Source organism: Dipodomys ordii, unplaced genomic scaffold (assembly GCF_000151885.1).
Source record: "Dipodomys ordii isolate 6190 unplaced genomic scaffold, Dord_2.0 Scaffold195, whole genome shotgun sequence".
NCBI classification, from domain to species: domain Eukaryota; kingdom Metazoa; phylum Chordata; class Mammalia; order Rodentia; family Heteromyidae; genus Dipodomys; species Dipodomys ordii.
The window spans coordinates 1,424,810-1,444,765 of NW_012267411.1; the positions used below are offsets into that span (position 1 = coordinate 1,424,810).

General features: G+C 37.1%; 1 protein-coding gene across 1 annotated transcript; it reads left to right on the plus strand.

Moving 5' to 3' along the window:
- Nucleotides 1-306: 306 nt before the first annotated feature.
- Nucleotides 307-19,526, plus strand: Sypl1 (synaptophysin-like 1). Its single transcript, XM_013034736.1, has 6 exons — nucleotides 307-395; nucleotides 932-1,003; nucleotides 10,366-10,490; nucleotides 12,389-12,596; nucleotides 16,737-16,925; nucleotides 18,180-19,526. The coding sequence occupies exons 1-6, from the start codon at nucleotides 345-347 to the stop codon at nucleotides 18,309-18,311; spliced, it is 777 nt and encodes a 258-aa protein (XP_012890190.1). The 5' UTR covers nucleotides 307-344; the 3' UTR covers nucleotides 18,312-19,526.
- Nucleotides 19,527-19,956: the final 430 nt, after the last annotated feature.

Here is a 19,956-nt window from a genome sequence, read left to right on the forward strand (position 1 = left end):
CCATGTACAATACACTACGTAGAGCAAAAGACTTGCTCTGCAATAACTTACTACCATTATCACTAAAAGCCGCAACACCACAGGCTTTGCATTGCGGCTTTACCTACCAACATCTTACAAAGTCACCTAGAAAGTTGGGCAAAGTACGGAGAGCCCACAGCAGAGAAGTAGGAGCCGGGAGAAGCGCAAGGACGCGTGCGCAACAGGAGCTCGCGGGTTGCGCAAACGCAGGAGCTTCTAGGCGGAAGACCGGAAGCGAGGCGCCAACCTGGGGAGTGCGCGTGCGCAGGAGAGACGGGCGCCGAGGGCTGGGCTTCAGGAAAGGGAGGTGCGGCGCTCGAAGCATGGCGTCCAACCTATACTTGGTTCGCCAGCGGATCAGCGGGGTCAGCCAGGTGCGGCCGGGGGAAGTCTTCCTTTTCCCTAGACCCGCCCTTGTCCCTCCCCAGCTGCCCTTTCCGACTCCTCCTGAGCGCTCTGCTCAGGGCTCAACCGCCGCCGCCCCGCCCCTTCCCCACCCCGCGGCCTCCGCGTCCGCCTCAGAGCCCGCCCCGTCCCGTCCCGTCCCGTCTCCTCCCGCCTCGGTCCCCGCCTCCGACTCCAAGCCCGCTCCTTCCCGTCCCGCCTCCTGTTCCGAGCACGCCCCGCCTCGGTCCCCGCCTCCGGCTCCGAGCCCGCCCCATCCCGTCCCCGCCTCCGGCTCCGAGCCCGCCCCGTCCCGTCCCGCCCCCCAGCTCCGAGCCGCCCCGTCCCGTCCTCCCCCCACCCTCTCCAGCTCCGAGCCCGCCCGCCGGTCGCCGACTCCGTCCGGGCCTCCGAGGCCTCCCGCCCGCCCTACCTGCCCTGCCTCGCCGCTGGGCTGCTCCAGTCGCGGTCGTGCGGGTCCCCCTCCTCCTCCGCCCGCGTCCTGACTCTTCCCTCCTTCCCTCAGAGGATGTCCGCCTTCCAGATCAACCTCAACCCGCTCAAGGAGCCGCTCGGCTTCATCAAGGTCCTCGAGTGGGTGAGTGCAGCCCGCGCGGGCGAGGCCGCCCCCGACGGAGCCGGGCGGAGGCCGCGGCCCGGCGTGGCGAGGAGTCACGAGTCCGGGCGGCTGCGCCTCGCCGGGTCCCGACTGCACGGCCCAAGCGGAGCCGCCCTGCAGCCCGCCGGCCCGTCGGGCTCCCTCCGGGGCGCCTTCGGAAGCGGGAGCCCACATTTCTCCCGGGCCCCACCACCTCCCGCAGAGGAAGAGAAGACTTCCTGCTGTGGTCCAACCGAAACCCGGGGGCCTGCGGAGACCCTCCGGCCAACGCGTGTGTTCCGCGTTGCCGCCTGGAAGCCAGCCTCTGGTGATGGTGGAGAGCCGACGAGCTCTCTGTTCTTTATTGGCTCAGAGTTTAAAAATTGTCTGGGTCAAGGAAGCAGGGAAAAGGCCTTTGCACAAAGCGCATATATTCAGCTCGGTTCATTTAACAACAAGCCAAGAATAGACTCGGGGTTTGTTTTAGGTACTGGCAGGCAACATCTTGCGTGGAATGTCAGCTTAGTCCTTTCCTGGAGACATTCAATCATTAACATCAGAGGAGACTTATTAATAAGTCTTTAGTAATCTTCAGTCCACTTGGAGTAGTTTGTGAATTCACCAAGCGCTGCATATTTCTTTCAAACTCAATGGCCCGGTACATGTTTTAGTGATTTTCAGAGCTATAGTAATAGGCAGCTGACCTCTGTCCAATGTGGAGGCAAGTTGAGTTTATCATCAGCGAAATGTACATCTGGGACTTCTTCACCCTTTGTTGTTGCTGCTTTTTTATTTTTTACATAAAGTTGAAGATTCGTACTTCCATTTTCCCAAAACTTCCATACAACCTCAAATCTTCTTCACCCGATTTTCTACAAAAATCCTCCAAAGTTTTCTGAAAATGGAAATAGTGCTGATTACAAGCAAATAGCTAAAGGTTCCCGAACTTATATACACGGACCCGAGTCCAAGTCTAAATATAAAATAAGTTATTTGCGCTTACAAAAACAAAGCTGTAGAAAGGAAATCCCATTATGTAACAAGGCTTATCAAATGTAAAGGTTAAGAAAAAGTCATACCTACTAGTTTTAGTCTCATTGAAGATAATAATTTAGAATTGCATTTAAACAGAAGCGATTTATATTGTGCCTCTATTATTTGCCAATTAAAAATACCATAGACACCATAATATCTTAAAGCACTGGTGATAAGTGGATTTGTTTTGTGTTTTGAAAAATATTTTTAAGCTTCTTAAGAATATTTATATATACAATATTTGGCTTGAACAACTTTTTGTTACTTAGGAGATAATTTTGTGAGAATGATATATTGAATTTTTTTTTTTTTTTGCCAGTCTTGGGGCTTGAACTCAGGGCCTGGGCTCTGTCCCTGAGCTTCTTTTGCTTAAGGCTGGCACTCTACCACTTGAGCTACAGCACCACTTCCAGCTTTTTCTCTGTATGTGGTACTGAGAAATCGAACCCAGGGCTTCATGCATACTAGGCAAGCACTCTTCCACTAAGTCACATTCTCAACCCAGATATAGTGAATATTTTATCTGACAAATACTTTAATATGTATTATATCCCAGCACTGTAGGAAACACTGATACAACATAATAAAAGTGTTTTTCCTCCTGAACTTTTTAGATTGAAGGGTATAAAAAGGCCATGTAATAAATTCTATAGTAAAAGTATATGCAGAAAATAGTAGATGCTTTCGGAAGGTGAGATCAGACTAGGGAGAACTTTGAGGTGAGAGAACACTTGATGTATGATTGTTCACTTAGTGGATGGGGAGTGGCTTTTCAGGGGGAAGGAATCTAAATTTTAGTGGAGTGAAAAGTTGAAGTTGCTGGATAGAGAGCTCTGTTTGAGTAGTTGGTTGGAACCAGACTGGGAGAGAGAGAATGGTTTGAGTTTGGGGTTTCACATGACTTACCCATTTGGAGTTATTATTGAAAACTTCTATTTGCCAGATAGAATAGTGGGGTGTTAGATGGTGTCCAGTTAAGTCCAGAACCCAAATGAATAATACATTTGCCTTTTAGAAATTTTCATTTTGTCAGCAGTGAAAATGAAAAGAATGGATTTAGAATTGGAAGGAGATCAGTTGCTTTAGAAATCATCTAAAATTAATTGTAGGGATAAATGGATTTAGAAATTAAAATATGTTTGAAGAGTTATGAAGGACTCTAAGGATGATTACTATATTTCTACTTGAGTTAATAGTGACTTGATTGGGGGGGATTTTCTTGGAAAGTGTAAATAAAGATATATTATGTTGATAGATCAGGTTGGTGGCAATTGAATAGACCTAGTGTTTACAATTCAAGTATGGGCTGGAGCTTCACAGATATCTTGCCAGTAAAAGGAAGAAAGAATGGTTGAGAATAGTGCTCAGTAATGTTAGGTGCGAGTGAAAGGTTAAGTAAAATTAGGACTTGATTTTGGTAATCAAGAGTCTGTTGCTGGCTTTTAACAAGAGCAGCTTCTGTGAAATCAGAAGCCAAATTATAGAAGGCTAAATCAATGCCTGGTAAGAAAATAAAGACCATGATAGTAGATTGCTATTTGACATGAAGATGAGAGAAACTTTGTAATGTTTATGAAGAAGAATGACATGTTCACCTTCAAACTCTCTTGCTTAAATGGTTTCTCTGGTGATATTGTTGTTATATTTTGGTATAAAGCAAGAATCTTTATTTTCATTTCCCATTTCATTACACAAAATATTAAGACTCGAGTCAAGGCTTAATAATAATAAGTTTTACTGCTTCATCAAAGACATTTTTAGGCCAGATGCTGGTGGCTGATATGTGTAATCCTAGCTACTCAGGAAGCTGAGATCTGAAGGGATTGCCTTTTGAAGTCAGCCCACTCAGAAAAGTCTGAGACTCCCATCTCCATAATAATCAGCAAAAGGTGGGCTGGAAGCCAGGCATCAGTGGTGCATCCCTATACTCCTAGCCCAGGAGTGGAGTGTGTACAAACACACATACATAAAGGCCCGTGTGCACATGGGCTGGAGATGTGGCTCCAGTGGTAGAGTGCCAGCCAAGCAAGCAACTTGAACAGGTTTGAGGCCCTAAATTCAAAACTCTAGTACTTGAAGGGAAAACAAAACAACTTTTTAAAGTGAACTAGGTGTTTTTTGGTTTGGGTTTTTTTTTTGCAGGGGCAAGATAGGGGAGAGTACTTTAATATAGGATCTCACTAAGTAGCCACACAGTCTGGCCTCTTAACTCATTTTCTGTCTCAGTCTCTCAAGTACTGGGATTAAAGCCACATATCACCATGCCCAGCTTGCTTGCTTGCTTGTTTGCTTGCTTGCTTTTTTTTAATTTCAAGTGTATGGCAATTAAATACAATTTGATACTATTGCTAATTCTCACTTTAGTGAGTTTTACCTGTCAATGTGTTTGCTTAATAAATGCAAATGCCAACATATTGGAAAATATAAATAATAACTTGGTATCATTATGAAAACATTCTTGGCCTTTATGAACTCTTGAAGAATTCTCAGTGACTGTTGATTTAATATAAGGTAAACATCATTGGAGACCAGAAACAGAACAGAAAAAAGCCTCACCTGCTTACAGTCTGGATTTTATGATTTACCTGGAGCTGAGTACTTAGAAGAATAGAAAGAAAAGTGCAGCCAACTAACAGCAAAGACTTTGACCAGTTTCTTGCTGATCTGGATTTATGACAATTGAATATTTTTATGTGTTGGTAGATTGGATAATGGGGAACTAGACTCAGAAGGCCAACTAGAAATGACCATAAAGTTACTACACAGAGATAGAAGTGGGCAGGGGAGTCAATTTGACCCTACAGACCTCCTAAAACACACAAAGAGGGACTAGGAATGTGGCTTAGTGGGAGAGTACTTGCCTAGCATACATGAAGCCCTGGGTTCGATTCCTCAGTACTACATAAGCAGAAAAGGCCAGAAGTGGCACTGTGGCTCAAGTGGTAGAGTGCTAGCTTTGAGCCAAAGAAGCTCAGAGACAGTGTCCAAGCCCTGAGTTCAAATTCCAGGACTGGCAAAAAAAAATACACACAAAACCTTTACTTAAAGTAAATTCCACTGGTTTTCTGTGCTATGACAGGCTTATTTCATGACAATTAGCTAAACAATCAAGATACTAATTCACTCAAACCCATAAAAGTAAAAGTCTGAAAATGATTTTAAAATATACGTAGGTTCATTGAAGATTTGTAGTTCTATACTTAATCTAAAAGTTCTTAGGAATAAAGATGACATAAAGATGTTTTCAGTGTATAATGGCTGTTAGAACAAAACTTTTAGCAGAAACTCCAGCAGTTATTGCTTACAACCTACATTTCAGAATTATGAAACTGTACTAAAGATTGTTTAGAATGTCCTATGCTTGTAGTTTATAAATGGTGAGAGAAGATTGAAACAAACACTTTGGGACTGCATTGCTCATTATGTAGTGGGAATGAACTGAAACATCCGTATTAAGTACTGGTCATTTGATTAAATAAAAACAGGCTATACTCATCTTATATACTTTTATATCTGTTTCCAAAGATTTCAGTTATATCATTTTCATAAACTATTGGGCAGAAAGAAATGTAAGTAGGTGACTTAAATTTAATGCTGAAAAGAAATAGCAGTGAAGATCCTGCAAATAGAAAGATGTGAATGACATACATAAATTAGATGAATTGTGTTTCCCAGTAGAGCCTCGGGAAGATCAGAGTGTAGGTATCAACTGTAACTCTGGCTTTAGGACATAAAACTAATTGGGAATAACAGCACTCCTCAGATTTTCTCATCTTGAGCTTCTATCAGTGTAAAAAATTTTGTAGTGTTCCTGCATGCAAGTATAATTTAGATTTACAAATTAATATTATAGTATATTAAGGCATATTGTATAGTTAAACTAAATTTCATTCATATTTTGAAATCTTGATTTCAATACTTTTCTGATAACTTCTCATAATTTAAGTAGAATCTGCTTTTACATTGTAATGAGGCTTGCATTTTCCTTTGTACATTAAAGTGTGTATTATCAATCTGTAGTTTCTTTGTAGACATTTTTTAGGCCATCAATCATTTTTTAAATGTTAGTTTAGTTATAACTACATAATTTATCCCCTAAGCCTTCAGAATTGTCTCACTCACATAAACACTCCTTCCCTGAATGGGATGTCTTACCTTGTATTGACTAATGAGCCTGTTAGACCTTCGCATGGGTTTTAGTGCTATATTAATTGCCTTGAAGCTTTAATTTTATATTTAAATATAAAACTGCATAAATAGACGTTTGAGTATTTTCATCTTATACATAAGCAAATGGAATATTCTTTTCTATATATTAGTCCTGTGGTTACAGATCGCTGCACAAATGAGGAAGTATTGTGGTAAGTCATGCAGTGTGGGTTTGGTGAGCCTAAAGGCATCAGACTTGAGGCTGTCTTGATGAATATGGAACCTTTCAAGCTGAAAAGAAGCTTGCCATTACTCTGCTCCTGCATTTTTCCTAGTTGCTCTGTAGATAGAATTTCATGTCAGTAAGTTTCCGTAATTTTTCATGGGTGGGAAGTAATGGGATATTGAATTTCAAAATAGGCAAGGAAATATAAATCATCATACCAATATTCATTTCAGACTAGGGTATAAACAAATGCTATAGAATGTTCCTTGTAAAGTAAATGGATGAGCAAGATGTTTGGAAGAAAAACAGTAGTAAGCCAGGAGCTAGTGGCTTATACCTGCAATCCTAGCTACCCAAGAGGCTGAGATCTGAGGACCATGGTTTAAAGCCAGCCTGATGTGAAACTCATCTCCAATTAAGGACCAAAAATCTGGAAGTGGTGCTGTGGCTTGAAGTGGTAGGGTACTAGTCTTGAGCAAAAGGAGCTCAGGGATAGCACCTAGGCCCCAAGTTCAAGCCCCACAACCAAAAAAAAAGCAGTAGTATGAATGGCTTAGTAACATGCCTGGGAAGGGTTTCTAAGACAGTAACAAGCAAACTGAGCCAGAACAATAGACCCTTATCAAATCTTGGTATCAGCTCACTAAAAAAAAAAAGGAATGTGAGTCTGATTTTATACTTTTCCATTTTTACACATTCATACACATTCAAAAGAAATCCAAATTTTTTATGTAAAACATCACAGATTTTAAAAGTAACTGCTGGAGCCAGAGCCAGTGGCTCACACTTGCAATCCTAGCTACTCAAGAAGCTGAGATCTGAGGATTATGGTTCAAAGCCAGCCTAGGCAGGAAAGTTCATGAGACTCTTACCTCCAATTAACAAAAAAGTGGAAAGTGGAGCTGTGGTTCAAACTGGTAGAGTGCTAGCCTTGAACAAAAAAGCTCAAGGGGACAGTCATTGTTCAAGTCCTGAGTTCAAGCCCTAGGACTGGCACACTCACATATGCAAAAAACCCTACTGGAAGCACTATACAGATATATCTGAGGTACTGTATATCTATAGACCAGGTTTCCCTAATGGCAGCCAGTATATAACTTATAGTTGATCAAAATGAAGTAAGTTAGAGTTACTAGAAATGAATGGTTTTCCTGAATTAAGCAGGTATTTTACTCATTATTTGCTGTGTGTCAGGCATTCTGCTAAGTAGGTTTTTAAAATCTCAAGTGAAACCAGGTGTAAAGATGTGACAGCCCAGCAGTAGAGGCAATAGTATTAAAAAAAAAAAAAAGCACTCAATAACATAGTACAGTATTCCCTTTATTCATTGATTTTTGTATTGCAAATTAGTGGTTTGCTTTTGTGTATCTGGGTGCATGCCAATAGTATGAACTTACAGCCTGGACACTGTCCTTTAGCTTTTTGTCCAAAGCTGGCTGGCACTCTACCCCTTGAACCAGAGCTCTACTTCTGGCATTTTGCTAGTTAATTGAAGATAAGAGTCTCACAAACTTTCTAGCCCTTGCTGGCTTCAAACCGCAATCCTTAGATCTCAGCCTCCTGAAAAGGTAAAATTACACACAAAAAAAATGCCTATAGTAGATTTTATATGTAAGAGCTAATGTCCACAGCAGCCCAGGAAAAAATATGGGATTAAATGAGCGCATCAAAGATGTTTTTATTTCAAAATGGGAGATTCCTAGCAGAAGGTAGAACATATCTAATATATAAATATTATTGTTTTAGAAATATTAAGTAGTACAGGGTGACCGAATGATACAGTATCTGGCAGGGAATATAGTGCAGAGAAATCTAGAGAGAGAAAGTTGAGGATAGATCATTTATAACAAGTTTAAGTTTGAGGTTGTTTTTATCTTAATATAGGCCTAGAAAACCATTGAGGAAATCCATTTAAGCCAGGGTTCCATGGCCACACTTTTATTTCAGATCAATGTGACATCATGCCAAGGTAGCCCTGCCAAAAAAAAAAAAAAAGCTAAAACTTTGTGTATATTTTATACTTACAACACATCACACTTAGATGGGTTGAACATTTAAAATATTGTTTCCACAAATAGCTGGTGCCTGTGTTATTGGACACTGAAGCATTAGTGCCCATGCCAAAAAAAGAGTGATGATTAGAATGAGATTGCAAATGAGAGGAAGTTTGTTGGGTTAGACCTCATGAAAACAATGATGGCTTCAGTAAAAGTAATTTCATAAGTGATATAAATAAACAGCTTTTAAAAGCTGGCTTCAGGACAGGGTTTGGAGTTAGAGGCTACTCTGGGCTACATGAGAAGTTCAAGGCTTTGAGCTACAGGGCAAGACACTATCTAAACAAAAATGAAAAAAAGTTTCATGCTCTGTAAGTTAAGTATTGGGTTTCTGCAGTTCATCTATATTGACATAAGTAGTTATAGTTCCTGTCCCTTTATTTGCTATGTAACTTCACTTTGTAAGAATATACTATTGTATTTTTGTTACTTTTCCTGTTGCTTTTCTCCTCCATATTTTGACATAGTGTCATTGTGAACATCCATGTACATGTCTTAAGTACACATTACGCATTTATTGCCAATATTTTCACCTAATTTGTAACTTGTTTTACATTTTAAAACTTTTGATTTTAATTTTTTTCTGTAGTTGAAATTAACCATCTTCTATAGAAGTGCTTCTTTAAAAAATTGTAAGAAATTATTCCCTCACAGATTTTTTTAAAAAATACTTTTTAAGGACTACAAACAGTGGTGTATATCCCACTTACTTGGGAGGAGGAGATCTGAGAGAATTGAAGGTTGAGGCTAGCCCAGGCAAAAATTTAGTGAGACCCCCCACTTCAACCAGTAAGCTATGTGACTATAATCTTAGATACACAAGATGCATAATGATAGGAGGGCTCCAATCCAAAGCTGTCCTGGGAAAAAATATGAGCTCTTATTTGAAAAATAACTAAAAGCAGGAAAGGGCCATGGACATGGCTCAAGTAGTAACCTACTTGTCTGGCAGGTGTGAGACGTAGTTCAAACTTTGATACTGTCTCCCTCCCCCCCAAAAAAGACTTTTTTACCCTTAAGTTTGCAGCTCATTTGGACCATTGATTAATTAATTAGTCCTTGAATTATGTAATCAATAATAACTAATCAATAAATAAATGAGCTGAATGACTTGGCACCTTAAAACAACACTTACTATCTAACAGTTTATGTGGCATAGGAATCTGGAAGCAGAATAGCTGGGTGGTTTGGGTTCAGGTTCTCTTAAGGTTGTAGTCAGTCTGGTGGCCAGGGTTGTAGTCATCTTAAGGATTTCATGTAACCTCAGAGGTTCCACTTGCCAGCTTAGTCATGTTGAGCAGATGGCACATAAGTCTCCAAAAGTCACCTGGGTATCCTTGCATCATGGCAGCTGGCATGGGACTGCACAACTTTATGAAATAGAAGCTAACAGTTTATGGATAACTTCGGTTCAATAAAAATAACCTCCAGTTCACCCCCCCCTTTTGATTTGGATATTAATAGATGAAGCTTAATATTTCATATTCATGTTTAGTGGATACGTTGAAGTATGAATAAATATTATATAACTTGGCCTATTAATTTCTCTTTTACTTGGAGGAAAATCAAAGTCATTTTTGATGAGGATTGAAAATAAACTTATTTTTTCTATATTTTTATATCTTTAATGCAAATAAACTTAAATGTAGCTCTGTCCACATTTAGTTTATGATTAACAGTTTGTGCATTGTTAATGAATTAACTTTTAATAATGACCCTTGTTGATGGATGACAATGTTGTCAGATACCTTGTATTCATATACTGTTTTGTAGAATGGGAACTTCTTTGTACAACTACTTAAAGATAATAATTTTAAAAATGTTAAAAAAAATAACAACCCTAGTTTTGAATGGAATAATGATTCCTCTCTTTCTTTCTCTCTCTTTATATGTAGATTGCTTCCATCTTTGCTTTTGCTACCTGTGGAGGTTTTAAGGGCAAAACAGAAATCCAAGTATCTTGTTCTACTCTTCCTAGCAATAAAACTAACATTACAGCTGCTTTTGGTTATCCATTCAGGTGAGTTACTGCTTTTTAATAATTTAGCAGCTTTTTTTTCTTTTATATTGAGTTAAGATTTTTACATATTGAGTTGGCTTGCTGGTTCACTAATTTGTAATTCTTGCACTCTGTAGACTGAGGCAAGAGTTTTTAAGAGTCCAGGCTAGCCTATTTTTTAAAGATTACCAACCATTTTTGTTGGGAGGGGGATAGAAAATATTAGATTTCAATGCAGACTTTTATTTGGCTCATAATTTCATATCAGTCATTTAAGCAGAAAATGATGACATTGGGACGTTGTGGTAGATAGAGGAAGTTATGGCAGACAAGAAGGGGAGATAGTGATGACCAGGTATAACCTTCAAAGGCACATCTCGATTGACCTACTTCTTAGACTAGGCTCTACTTCCTGAGGTTTCCAAAATCTCCCAAAATAGTACCACTATAACAAGAGATCAAGCATTCAACACAAGAGCCTCTGGGGAACATACATTTGAACCATAACAAAGTAAGCATTTAGAAACTTTCATAGCCATACATTCTCTTGACATTTTTATTCTGTCATCCCACATTGGATTGGAAATGCTCTATCACCATAAAGTGAAAAATTATAAGCAGAGAAGCAAACAGAATTTATGGAATTTTATCATATTTCTGCCATTACTGAGTAATAAATTCTTTATATAGCTTTATGGCATGTATTTATATGAAATGAAGAATCCTATATCCCTAGTATAAAACTGTACTTTCTACACTGAAACAAAAAGTGAACGTTTAAGGCTTACTAACTTCTCTGAGACTTAATTTCCTGTCCAGCAAATTGGAAATATCACTATTTAAGAATTTTGTGATTAAATATAATCTTAGAGATGTATCAAAGCCAGGCACAGTGGCTCACACCTATTAGCTACTCCAGAGGCTGACATCAGAGGATATTGGTTCGAAGCTAACCCCAGGAGGAATATCTGTGAGACATTTTTTTTTTTTTTTTGGGTCCGGTCATGGGGCTTGAACTCTATGCCTGGGTGCTGTCCCTCAGCTCTTCAGCTCAAGGCTAGCGCTCTACCACTTGAGCCACAGCACCACTTCCGGCTCTTTTCTTTTTGCTTATGTGGTGCTGAGGAATCGAACCCAGGGCCTCAGGCATGCAAGGCAAGTGCTCTACCACTGAGCCACCTTCCCAGCCCTCTGTGAGACTCTTATCTGCAGTTAGCTACCCAAAATCCTGGAGTGAACTGTGGCTCAAATAGTACAGCACTACTAGCCTTGAGCAAAAAAGCACAGGCCCTGAGTTCAAGCCCAGTACAGGCACACATTTGCACATACACAGACAGAGAAAGATGGTTATCATATGCCTTCCCATCTCCTATCCTTTCTGTTACAGTTCCTGTGTAACAGTTTATAAATGGGAACAATTTAAAGTAATGTAAATTTTCAGTTAGCAACTAATTAACCTAGGATTAAAATATTAGTTATTGTAATTGGCTCTCTTAGACCTAGTTACATAGATTCTGTCTCTTAAAATGTAATATGTTCAGATTGTAAAATATTTGTTGCAGTCTGTCCTAATCTGGTGGGGTTTTTATTTCAGGGAAATAGTGTCCATCATTTGGTTTATGGTAGATTGAATATAGATGAATTTCAATCTACCATAAACCAGTTACCAAATATAATTTATGTACATGTACATAATTTATGTACATTATGAACATTTTAGTTTAATTAAATACTTAAACTCCCTTCTTTAGAGGAGAAAGTTTCTAATTTAAAATTTTCTCTGTTTTAGAGGAGAATGCTTTAATGTATCTAGGGAGTTTCTTTTTTTAACATCATTTCAGTATTCTGTTTAAGTATTTCTATTTTGGCTAGGGAGGGTCTAATAATTCATATACTTATTTGAACCTTTTTTTTGATAGGTTGAATCAAGCATCGTTTCAATCACCTCCAAATGTAAATGTGTGTAATATAGATTGGAAAAGTCATGTTCTCATAGGCGATTACTCTTCTTCTGCACAATTCTTTGTTACATTTGCAGTCTTTGTGTTTTTGTACTGCATTGCTGCCCTTCTGCTTTATATTGGTTACACGAACATATACCGGGATAGTCGTAAACTCCCAATGATTGTAAGTAATCACCTTTTTTATTTCTTTTTATACAAAAATGATTTGCATGTGGTTAAAGCAAAGTTATATTTGAAGTTGAATATGTTTTATTCCTGGAGTTGATATTTTTTGGAGGGTGCTATTCGTTAGCTTTTCTCGTTCAAGGTTGGTGCTGTATCACCTGAATTACACCTCCATTTCTGGGTTTTTGCTGTTTAATTGGAGATAAGCATCTCTAAATGTGATTTTCAGATCTCAGCCTCTCAAGTAGCTAGAGTTACAGGCATGAGCCACAGACTCTAGGCGTCAAAATTCTTGGCATGTCAGTTCAACATATTTTGCATTTTTGTGTTTGCAATGCAGTTGAACTATCTCTCATTATTAAATTCAGCTCAATTCCTTTAGCCTATTTTGTATTCCACATAAATTTGTTTTCAGTGTACAAAAACTCAAAGATGTGAGAATGCTTATTAGGTTGCCAGTAGCAGAAAAATAAAGTGGAAAATAATACCTTTAACTTGAAGAATTACAGGTCATACCAATGTTTCTACTTTTTACATTTTTTTTTCTCTTTTCCTAAAACCCTTTTTATACCTCTGTAATATCTTATTGAGCTTAGTTGTCTGTATCAGAAATCAGCAGATCCCTACAGGTCAAATCTGACTCACTGTCTACATGTTTGGAATACCTTTGTACCTGAACCCTTTATGTATCATGTATAACTGCTTTCATGCTAAACTCCTTAATTCATATCTGAATTATTGCATTCTTTATATATTCACTATTAATGATACCCATATGCTAATTTTGAATCTTTGACATGTCAAGTAAGGATTTGGAGTCCTTCCTGTTGCCCTTCTTAGAGCTACTGAACTAGAAGTAAAATAAGCTCTGAGATCTAGGGAATAGACTCTGCTCTGGATTATCAGTGACAAATCCAGAGGTAAGCTCTACTATAAAAGTAAAACTTCAAAGTCAATATCAGTGCTATTAACTTGAAAGGAAGACAGGCATTGAGATAATAGGCATTTATAGCTATGAGAAAACCCTGATATTTGTTAATAATTTACAGATTTAAAATAAATTCTTAGCTAACAGGTTTTATTTACTTATTTTATGCTGCCTGGATCATAGAATACATATGGTAAGTAACAAATAAAGTAACTTTTATACTGCAGAGTGTTTCTTATGCTTGTAAAAACATAAAGACATTTTCATAAAGTATTTCTTGGCTATTAAGGAGCTGTCAGAAAAGATGGACATCAACCACTTAATTTGCAGTGCTATTCAACAGGAGTAAATTAGGTCTACATTTAGACTTCCAAGTTTTATCTTAAGAGACTTGATTGATCACATAATTATGTTTTGTTTTGTCTTTAAATTTTTATAATTAGAAGATATTTTCTGTATTACCTCTTCTCCCCATCCCCCAGATCACTTTTTTATTAAATCCAGAAGTATATTCAGACATTTTATAGAGGAATTTTCTAGACATCTGATAGCAGTATACAGTGATCTAGTTCTTTAGTTTTGGAAATCAAAAGTAATTTTGATTACATAAATGGAGGAAAGAACAAATACAGTCTATGTAACTCAATGTACATTATATAAAAATTCAGCTACATAACTTGAGGGTAGGTACAGGAAGAAAGCTAAGGGAAGAACAATGGAAAGGGTCAAGATGCATTGTACTTTCAACCTGACAGGGAATAGCAACCTCTTTGTATAACTAGTTAATTAATAAAAAGTAATTTGTATCTTAGTGATGAGTTAGTGACCATAGAGATACTTATTCTATAATTTTTGTTGTTGTTGATGTGACATATAATGAGGACTTACTTGTAAATGTCTAGCTTCTAAATTAAATTTTGAATTCTACTTTTTTTGGTTACCTTATATTAGGTGAAATTTCACTGTTACATTTCCATATATTTACAATGTATTCCAGGCAATCTTACTCCCTCTACCACTCTTCTCTTCCCAAAATAATTTCAATAGGATTCATTGTTCTGTTTTCATCATTGCAAATAATCTTGTGAAAGTCTCCTTTTAATTTAACCATAAATACAATTGGTTTTTCAAGATACTTAAGTTTTAAATATAACCAGGTACAACATTAATTTTTAGGTACTGTTTATTTAACAAGATTATACTCTTAAAGTATTATTTTCAATTCTGTACTAAGGTATTCCTAGGAATGCTTCTATTATGACATTTTAAATCTACATATAATATTACTTTCCTCTTCTCTGAGATCTACATTTTTTAAGAGGACCAGTATTAGTGGAGAGCTCAAAGGCAAAATGAACATTGTTCTATGTTTGTACAATTAGAACTTGGTTTTAGTCTTTTCTAATCACAGTGTTTATTCAGTGTTGTCTTGGCCAAAGGGGAAAGCTAAATAGCATAGCTTCTGTTACCTAAATAGGGCTGGGAAGTTGGCTCAGTGGTAGAGTGCTTGCCTCGTCTGCATGAAGCCTTGGGTTCGATTCCTGAGCACCACATAAGCAGAGAAGAGCCAGAAATGGTGCTATGGCTCAAGTGGCAGGGCGCTAGCTTTGAGCTGAAGAGCTAAGGGATAGCACCCAGACCCAGAGTTCAGGCCCCACGACCATCAAAAAAAAAAATATTATTCTAAATAACTAAAAGATAGCTAGCTAAATAATTAAAATTGTGTTTATTTTTTAAAATGTACATTTTGGAGGTAAGTCCTTAAGATTTTTGTTTGTTTGTTTTTGGTGTGGGCTGGGTAACTGGAGTTTAGACTCAATTCTTACTAGGCTGATGAGCTACCACTTGAGCCACACCTCTGACATTGTTTTTGCTGGTTATTTGTTAGAAAAGAGTATTTTCAAACTTTTTTCTGCCCTCTCCTCAAACCTCCCAAAGTAGCTAGAAACATAGGAATGAGCCCTCCCCCAAGTACCCTGACCCTAAAACCCATTTCTGAGCTTGTAGAAATGTTGGTTGCTGATGTGTAAAAGCTCATAGCCTTGAATATTTCATATGCTTAGAGTAGTGTCAAATCTATAAATTTTCACTTTGATCATTAATTTACAGGAAGACCAAAATGAAAAAGAGACTTAAACTTTATGTAAATTTATACTTAAAGTATTATTTAAATCTTCGTAACCATTATAACATTCTATCGTTCCCTAGCAGAGCAGATTAAGTAAAGAGAAAATTTTTTCTCCCCATTTTTGTCTTGTTTGTGCAATGAGCAACTATCCAAAATATTAAAACCTTCAATTATATTGTTGGAAGTAATAAACAGCAATAGATTCATTAGAAAGTTACTAGAAATAAAGCATCTTAAGAGAGATTCTTTTGTCCTTTTAATTAATATGAATATTTTTTAAATTTCATAGTCATTAGTCAGTGGCTCCCACTTGTAATCCTAGCTACTGAGGAGGCTAAAATCCAGAGGACTGTGATTCAAAGCCAACCTAGACAGAAAAGTCTGAAACAATCTCCAACATATCGAGAGAAAAAAAGGCCAAGCTAGAAGTGTGGCTCAATACTGAGCAAGCATAAGGCCCTAAATTCAAATTCCAGTAGTGGCAACCAAAAAAAAAAAAAAATCTAGTTCTTTTTTTTCCCATTTCATTATCCATTTCATGGAGAATTAGATTTGACTCAAATTAGAACTTAAATTAGAACAGTATGAGGAAGCAGGAGAAGGATAAGGGAGTTGAGGGAACATGTAAGAGATTATAACTTAGAATATAATTAAGAGAAATGAAGCCCTGAGTGAAACAGTAAAAAACGTGATATGGTCAAATTGTAGATATTTGGAAAGGATATGTAAAAGGACTTTTGGGATTGAGATTGGGATGATTAAAAGAGATTATGAGGAATATAGTTACAGCTATGGCATGGTGTAAGGTATGACGCTCAGAGTACATGGCTGAGGCAAGATTATGGTGACAGCTATGTTAAACCTTGGTTTCTACTATAAAAATACTTAGACTTAAGTCTTGTTGATGGTTCTATCTCAGGCATGGTGCTAGTATCTTTAAGTGCCCTTGTTTACTATGAAGAGTTTAAAATAAACTATCATGGACATTTCTCACTACCATAAAATTAAATGTAATTGAGTTTTTTATCATTGATTTGCAATTTAGTAGATGGATCGTTGATTAATACCTACTTTTACTCTAGGACTTCATTGTTACTCTTATTGCCACGTTTTTGTGGTTGGTAAGCTCTTCGGCCTGGGCTAAAGCTCTTACAGATATTAAAATAGCAACTGGACCCAGTATTGTTCAGGAACTTGCACCTTGTAGTCACACAGATGTGAAGTGTTTTTTTGGCTCTGTGACTTCTATGGGATCCCTAAATGTGTCTGTGGTATGTATACATTATTTATATAATTTTTTATGGTAAATGGAGTACATTTATTTCAAAGTGAAAGGAAAACTGGAAAAAAAGTAGCAGAATTTCTGCATGGAGATAGGGACACAAAGATTTTATATATATAAATATTTAATATGTATTGTATATGTAATATGTATTTATTGTATATTTGTTTTATTATAAAACTTTTAATTTTGCATAAGAAAAACTTTACTAGTAATTTAAGAAAGCAGTGGCTTTCATTAATTCGTGGATATATGTATTGGTTTTTATTTATAGTAAACTGTCAGTCCTAGTTTTAACAGTGAAGGAAAGTTTCTTGACATTATTACCTGTGTAAAGGTTTGAGCAGATCTTAATTGAATCTTATGTCTCATTAAAATCCACAAGGAATACACTAAATCCACCTGGAATACACTAAAAATTGTTGCTAACTTCTGTTGAAATTACCTGGTAGCCATCCAGGCATCCTAAAAGGAATGTGGAAGATAGTATTAATTAACTTCTTTATACATAAAAAATGTGGTCCTTATATTAATTCCCCTAATGGGTAAATGGCAAGACAAGATTTGAACTAGATTTGACTTTAGAGCCTGGCCTGTAAGTTTCACTTAATAATATGTGCAAACACTACCCTTATGGTTTCTTAAATGTACAATTTAGGTGCATATAAAGTATTAAATATTTTTGTTATTTAACCAAATTGTAGATGTTTATTATTAAATACATTAGTATGCTGAATAGGTTATTTTATTTAGGAAGACTTAATTTTTTGTTGGTTGGTTGTAAAGTTATGGATTGAGTAGGAGGGATTGCAAGAGGGGAGAAAGGAAATAGAGAAGATGCATAAGGGTGATTAATAACCTTTCTGAATGGCAGAAAGATGAAAGCCCTGAAAGAAGGAAGCTTGACTCCCTTCTGTTCCACTTCACTCGGAAGCAACAGATCTACAAAGGATAAAAGCAGGTTTCTGGTCTCTCAAATTTAATCCTATCTTTTTGTTAATGATCATGGGAAAATAAAAAAAAATCAGGTATCTTTCTATATGTTACTGATGTGTAGGGTTTAGCTTTATTTAGAGGAAATTGTTATCCAAATTTTATACATTGGAAATAGCCTTTGAAAAAATTCTTTGTATGTGGTATTAAAATGAAGTAATGATGTACTGCTTGAAAAAGTTTAATATTACAGGAAAACTGCAAACTGCTAAGTAAATCTTAGATTTTCATACATACTTTTCTCTCATAGATCTTTGGCTTTCTGAATATGATCCTTTGGGGAGGAAATGCTTGGTTTGTATACAAGGAGACCAGCCTACATAGTCCATCAAATCCTTCGGTCTCCCACACAGGAAGTGCGTCACCTCCAGCTGGAATGTAATTAAAGGGAGAGCTACACTGTGGGAAATATGTGTCTATACTAAAACCTGTTGCCAACATCTTGAGTAGCATTGTTTCTTCCTAATAAAAGTAATGGCTTTTTCAATAAATTGGTGGGTTTTAAATTTTGCTGCTTTTTATATGAAACTAGTGCCTTTCTTTGAAATTTAAGATGTAAATTGATTCTTACATGTAAATTTGAAAGTCCAGGGGCCTATTATGAGATGATTCACATTTTGAAATTAATAACTTTTTCATTGTTGTTTGCTTTCCAAAGTATTTACACCTTAAGCCATAATGTGTTGCTTCACTCAGAAAACAGTTACATTCTCATTTCATAATAGGAAGAAAATATTTGGAATATTATATACACTACTGTAAGTTTGTACAGATCATATACCTAAGACCTGTCTTTGTTTAAGGAAATCTTGATTACATAAATCATTTAGAAAAAAATTAGTTCAAACTTTATGTCTGAGCATTGTTCATGTTATACAATTTTTTAATTGCAAAGACAAGGTGTAACTTTTATTTCTATTTTTCTAAATGACCTGCTGTACTTGATGGGAGTACTAAAAACCCTGTTAGGAGCAGAGACTTCAAATTTCATTTAGCACTTCTGTTACTTGAGATTCACACTTGCATTATGCTGGGGGTTTCCTAGGCTTACTGTGTAAATAAAAAGAACATTGCTCAGCTAGGTGTTTTTCCATGTGAGCATTCTCTTACTTGTTTTCTATCTTTTGTTAACTCCATCTTCACCTTTTTTTTTCTTTTTTGCAGACCCTTTTTAGGGGGTTAAGGAAAATTAAGATTACCTTTTTACTTTTGAAACATTAAAATTTAAGGTCAATGAAGTTGCTACTTGAGTTTAGCATTGATATTATGAAAATAAATGCAATTTGGATTTTATGTTTATTGATATTATTTGTTACTTCACAAATGGATGATTAAGGAATTATGCATCATAAAGGCACCTAAGTGAGTTTTACTTATGTACTGTCTTTCACTCACATTTGGGTATATTCTGAATGCAGTGCTTATTCATTATTTTGCTTCATGATCTTTCTGTTATGCAGGGATCCAACTTCCTATTCTTACAAGATGATTGTTTATATGTGAAGCACATCTTGCGATTGCCTTATTTTTGTTGCAAAAATGTCAGTGTGAGAATGTATATGTTTTACACAACAAATAATAAACAAGTTGAAAGAAAGAATGCACATTGATTGATATATTACAAATAATTCTTTAAGCCATGAGCAATGCAAAATGGAACTGACTTTTAAAGCAGGAAACAGAATTACAAAAATGTTTTTTTAAGAGTTTGACAAGGAAAAGAACAAGACAAAAGTGCTTTGAACACTGGTTCTGCTTTTCCTTCCTGCCTGCCTGCCTGCTTGCCTGCCTTTTATTTAGATGCTGACCTTGGGCTTGAACTCAGGGTCTAACACTGTCCCTGAGCTTTTGTACTCTATTACTTTAGCCACAGCTCTATTTCTGGCTTTTTAAAAAATTATATTTGGTGGTTAACTGGATAAGAGTCGCAGGACTTTCCTGCCCTTGCCTGGCTTTGAACTGAGATCCTCAGATCTCAGCTAGGATTACAAGCATGAACCACCAGTGTGTGGCTCATTTTATTTTTA

Coding starts and splice junctions, on each gene's coding strand:
- Sypl1 (XM_013034736.1), top strand. CDS start 345: ATGGCGTCCAACCTATACTTGGTTCGCCAGCGGATCAGCGGGGTCAGC. Junction 1,004..10,365: donor TCATCAAGGTCCTCGAGTGG/GTGAGTGCAGCC, acceptor CTTTATATGTAG/ATTGCTTCCATCTTTGCTTT. Junction 10,491..12,388: donor GCTTTTGGTTATCCATTCAG/GTGAGTTACTGC, acceptor TTTTTTTGATAG/GTTGAATCAAGCATCGTTTC.